Consider the following 4,275-nt stretch of genomic DNA (forward strand, 5'->3'; position numbering starts at 1 on the left):
GTAATTAACATGCAGAGCACATGGTGTATGATTGATCAGCCCTGTTGATTAGCGTAAAAGACATCGCCCGCGAAACAACGTCCAGTCAAAATACACGTGCATAGCCTGCTCTGCTCGAGTAACATCTCTCAAGCAAGAGCATATGCGGTATCAGTAGCTGCCAGCAGCCCAGCACGCAGCTAGCTAGCTCTGTACAACGATCACAATCACATACGCCAGGCCATTACGTACTTAAAATTTCTATACGTTTGTGTCGTAGCACTGCCATTACGTACTTAAAATTTCTATACGTTTGTGTCGTAGCACTAGTTTATACAAATACGTGACATCTTCACATCTACTACTATTGAACAAGGATTATACATGACATGACAGCGTCAAATACATAGACAAATAACTAGACATACTGAGATCGATGGCATTATCACATCCCTTTCAGCTTTGAAGCGGCGCCTGAATTTTTCTACAAATGTATTCATTCGGCGCCTCACGAGCTTTCGTGCTCGACTGGAAGAGTTGGGGGAACAATTTCAGTGGTGAGGGAGACGGGATCTTGTCTATTCCAACAAGGAATCATACTGCTTAAGCAATGGACGGCGGCAGGATGGAGTCCGCTGCACGCCAGAGCGCGCGCGCGTATGCAGACCCTATAAATTCCCCGCCTTTTCCGTCTCCACTCCACTCATCGACCTCCTCATCTCTCCTCTACCAAAACTGTACCGCCAGAATTGTACTGCCTTCCCTGGCTGATCGGTGATCGCCGATCAGCTTCTGACCTTCTACTTGCACCTTAAACCTGCAACTATACGCTGATGGAGAAGATGCGGGCGGCAGGGGAGGCGCCGCCGACGCAGCAGCAGCAGCAGCTGCCTCCGGGGTTCCGGTTCTACCCCACCGACGTGGAGCTGGTGCTGCAGTACCTCCGCCGCATGGCCCTCGACCGCCCGCTGCCCGCCGCCGTCATCCCCGTCGTGCACGCCGCCGCCATGCCCGACCCCTGGGACCTCCCCGGTGCGTGCCCGCCCAAAGACATTATTAATTAGTTCTTGCACGCATGTCCTCATGAAAATTACTACAGTATGAGCTAAGCTTCTCAACTAATTTCGGTCCGCTTTCGGTTGGTTGCTGCAGGCGCGAGCGAGGGGGAATCGGCCTACTTCTTCAGCCAGAGGCAAGGCCGTGGCGGGCGGCGGAGGAGGGCGGCCGGCGGGTACTGGAAGGCCACGGGGAAGGAGAAGCCGGTGTTCGTGCAGCTGCCGGTTGGCAAGCGGCTGCTCGTCGGCGTCAAGACGGCGCTCGCCTTCCACCGCGGCAAGTCGCGCACGGACTGGGTCATGCACGAGTACCGCCTCGCCGGCGCGGCGGAACAGAACAAGGGTGCCAATGACGGCTCGCAGAGCAGCGAATGGGTCGTGTGCCGGGTGTCTCTGAAAAGCAGAGCAAGGAGGACGGCAGCCGGCGGCGAGACGACCGGCGATCACCAGCAGGAGCAGCCATCACCGTCGCCGTCTTCGACCTCGAGCTGCATCACGGACCACGCTTGTCACGCTCCAGACCAAGAAGAGGTCAGCAGCAGCACAACTAGCCATTGCCAGCAGCATCCAAGACGCTAAGCTCCAGCTGCTGCTGCAGTGCGATCATGCCTCCCAAAGAGAGGCCTAGCCAGGCATTTAAATTCCAGCCTTCCTTGTACCTGTCCTTGTATACGTACGGCCGCAGCGCCATGATAACCATGAGAATTGGGTTGAAGTCTTGAAGAGAAGAAACCTCCATTAAAGCAGCTGCGGCATCCGCGTCAGCTGTAACTTGCAAGTCTCCCCAAGACGCTCACTCATCAACGAAAGCGAACAAGGATTAATTAAGCCCGCAGGAACATATAACATCAGTCGCTCGCTGCCGCAGCTGCAACTCGATCGGCTGTCGTTTCCGCGCGCACCACCGGTCCCTTTGGCTCTACTCTAAAATTTGAAATGGAAAAATGGCCTAAAATTAGAAACGGAGGCCAAACGGGCAACGCTGTCGCTCGTCGAGGCGAGCGACGGCGACGGGAAGAAAGGGACCTGCGCGCGCGCTTCGCCGCGGACAGCGCGCCAAGCTCTGCACGTCCCAAGAGGCAGAGGCAGAGCGACCGGCCGAGAGTGGCCGGCATGCACAACTTGGCTTGGCCCTTTGCCGGGGTGGATCGGCTCCGAGATCTCTGCCTTGGACGCAGGGGGTAGGCTGCGGATGCGGATCGCGTCCTAGCACTGGCGGAAGGCGATCTGTTGGCGAGTTGTCTCACGGCTCTGAACTCTCCGTGCAGGGTGACAGGCGCCGCACCAGCGCCGACGGAGTTTGGTCTTGTGGCCCCCCTCTGAGTTGTCCCCCTTTTTCTGCCAGTACAACGAGTACACAATTCAGGAATACTTCCAAAATTCGGCACGGGCCGCTACACAGAAAAATCTAGTGAAGCGTTTGATTGCATGCATACAACGTAATCAAAGATGAAAAAGATAGCCTTTTACATTTGTGTCCTTAACTCGAACCCACTACTCACATTTACCCCTAATTTCGAAGTCTACTCAAATTTGCCTCTCTGTCGTTAAGTGACCTTATAAAAATGCCCTTCCGTTTCTTTTCCGTCCGGTCAAAGGGGTTTGACAGTCTACAGGGCGTTTGTTGGACATTTTGCCCTTGCCTCCATGTGCCACTTACATGTGGGACCCAGTCAAAAAAAAGGAAAAACTCTTCCTCTCACCCTCTCTCTCACACACTTACATGTGGGCCCCAAACAAAATAGATACATAAAAAATCCCTCCCACCTCTCTCCCCTACCTCACGACCTCTCCGTCTCACCTCCGGCGAGCGCCGACAGGCTGGATTGTGCGCCGTCGGCACCAGCTCCCCACGCGCAGCAGCCCTCCCTCCATTCCATTCTCCCTCTCCCTCCCTCCCTTCTTCTCCCTCCCTCTCCCGTGACTGTGCCCTGGACTGGCGACGCGCTCCAGTGACCAAAGCCACAGTGACGATGGACGAAATCGCAACTCCGGCGACCAACTTGTTGGCGAAGAGTATAGTTCGGACGAGTGCGCTAGGGCGCGTCCAGTGGTACCAACAGAGTGTGAAGGGGTCGTCGGAATCAACCGCGGCGACGAGCTAGGCGGCGGCCGACAGCGGTGCTCGACGGACTCGAGAAGGCAGCCATGGATCCAGTGGTTTAGGGGGCTGGGCGACATCTTAGGGGCACCACGAACACGATTAAGACATTGATTTGTGGTTTAGCAGCATAGGGGCGGCGAATCGACGATGGCGCTCCGACGGCCGCATACGAGGAAGACGGTCGATCCAGTCATTTTTGTGAGGTCCTGCTCGAGCTGCTCCTAGGAGTAGACGAAGTCGAGGCGTGTGCGTCTCCGGGATAGCTTTTCAGCCGTCTGTGAAGACAATGGCCGCGGCAATGGCGAAGGTCACGACGACGGCCGTCCTGGGATGCAGCTGAGGGGAGGAGAGCGAGCGGGGGAAGGGAGGGAAGGTTAGCTAGGGTTGTCCAAGGGCCTGCCGGCGTCGCTAAGTAGCCCTACTCGAGCTACTACGGCGGCAGCTGTCGAACAGCGGGCGACGGTGACGCGCGCCGGCGCGTGCAGTCGATGAGCTGACGAAGACGACGACTGGGGGAGATGGGTGGGCCTGGCGGTATGCACATGGGCCGAAAGTGCACATTGCACTTGGGCCAAAAGGAAGCACTCTCTTTCTTCTCTTTAATTTCTGTTTTTAGGGATAAAAATGTCCAACAAACGCCCCATAGACTATCAAACCCTTTTGACTGGACGGAAACGGAACGGAAGGGCATTTTTGTAAGGTCACTTAACGGCAGAGGGGCAAATTTGAGCAGACTTCGAAATTAGGGGCATATCTGAGTAGGTGGTTCGACTTAGGGACAGAAATGCAAATGGCCCAAAAAGATATGTTTGGTTGTGTACAAGGAGACCTGATTTGCATCGGCACGAAACTTAAAGCATCCCAGAGCCTGACTCGTGTGAAACATTCAAATCAGCCGTTTCTATCGAGTCAGGCTGAGTTGGGTGCAAAAGTAGGACACGACGTACGCCGTGGTGCAGGGGGGAATCGGGCGGAGATGGCGGAAGAAGAAAATCGGTGAAAGTGGGCTCCCCTAGATATAGGACAAACCCTTTCTCGGTTCTTAGCACCGGCGGCGAAGGCGACTCAGATCTACGCAAGCGGCGGCGGCAACAACACTCTCCGATAGCATCGGTTTCTTCTCTCCTTCTGGTAATC

At 55.6% G+C, this 4,275-nt stretch overlaps 1 protein-coding gene across 1 annotated transcript; it reads left to right on the forward strand.

The window, feature by feature from the left end:
* Positions 1–867: 867 nt before the first annotated feature.
* LOC123104332 (NAC domain-containing protein 83) lies at positions 868–1,783 on the forward strand (the record flags this gene model as incomplete). Its single annotated transcript, XM_044526157.1, is given in 2 exon segments — positions 868–1,011; positions 1,132–1,783. Coding segments are annotated over 2 exon segments (626 nt in total), but the record flags the coding sequence as incomplete, so codon positions are not given.
* Positions 1,784–4,275: the final 2,492 nt, after the last annotated feature.

Source organism: Triticum aestivum, chromosome 5A, assembly GCF_018294505.1.
Source record: "Triticum aestivum cultivar Chinese Spring chromosome 5A, IWGSC CS RefSeq v2.1, whole genome shotgun sequence".
Classification (NCBI taxonomy): domain Eukaryota; kingdom Viridiplantae; phylum Streptophyta; class Magnoliopsida; order Poales; family Poaceae; genus Triticum; species Triticum aestivum.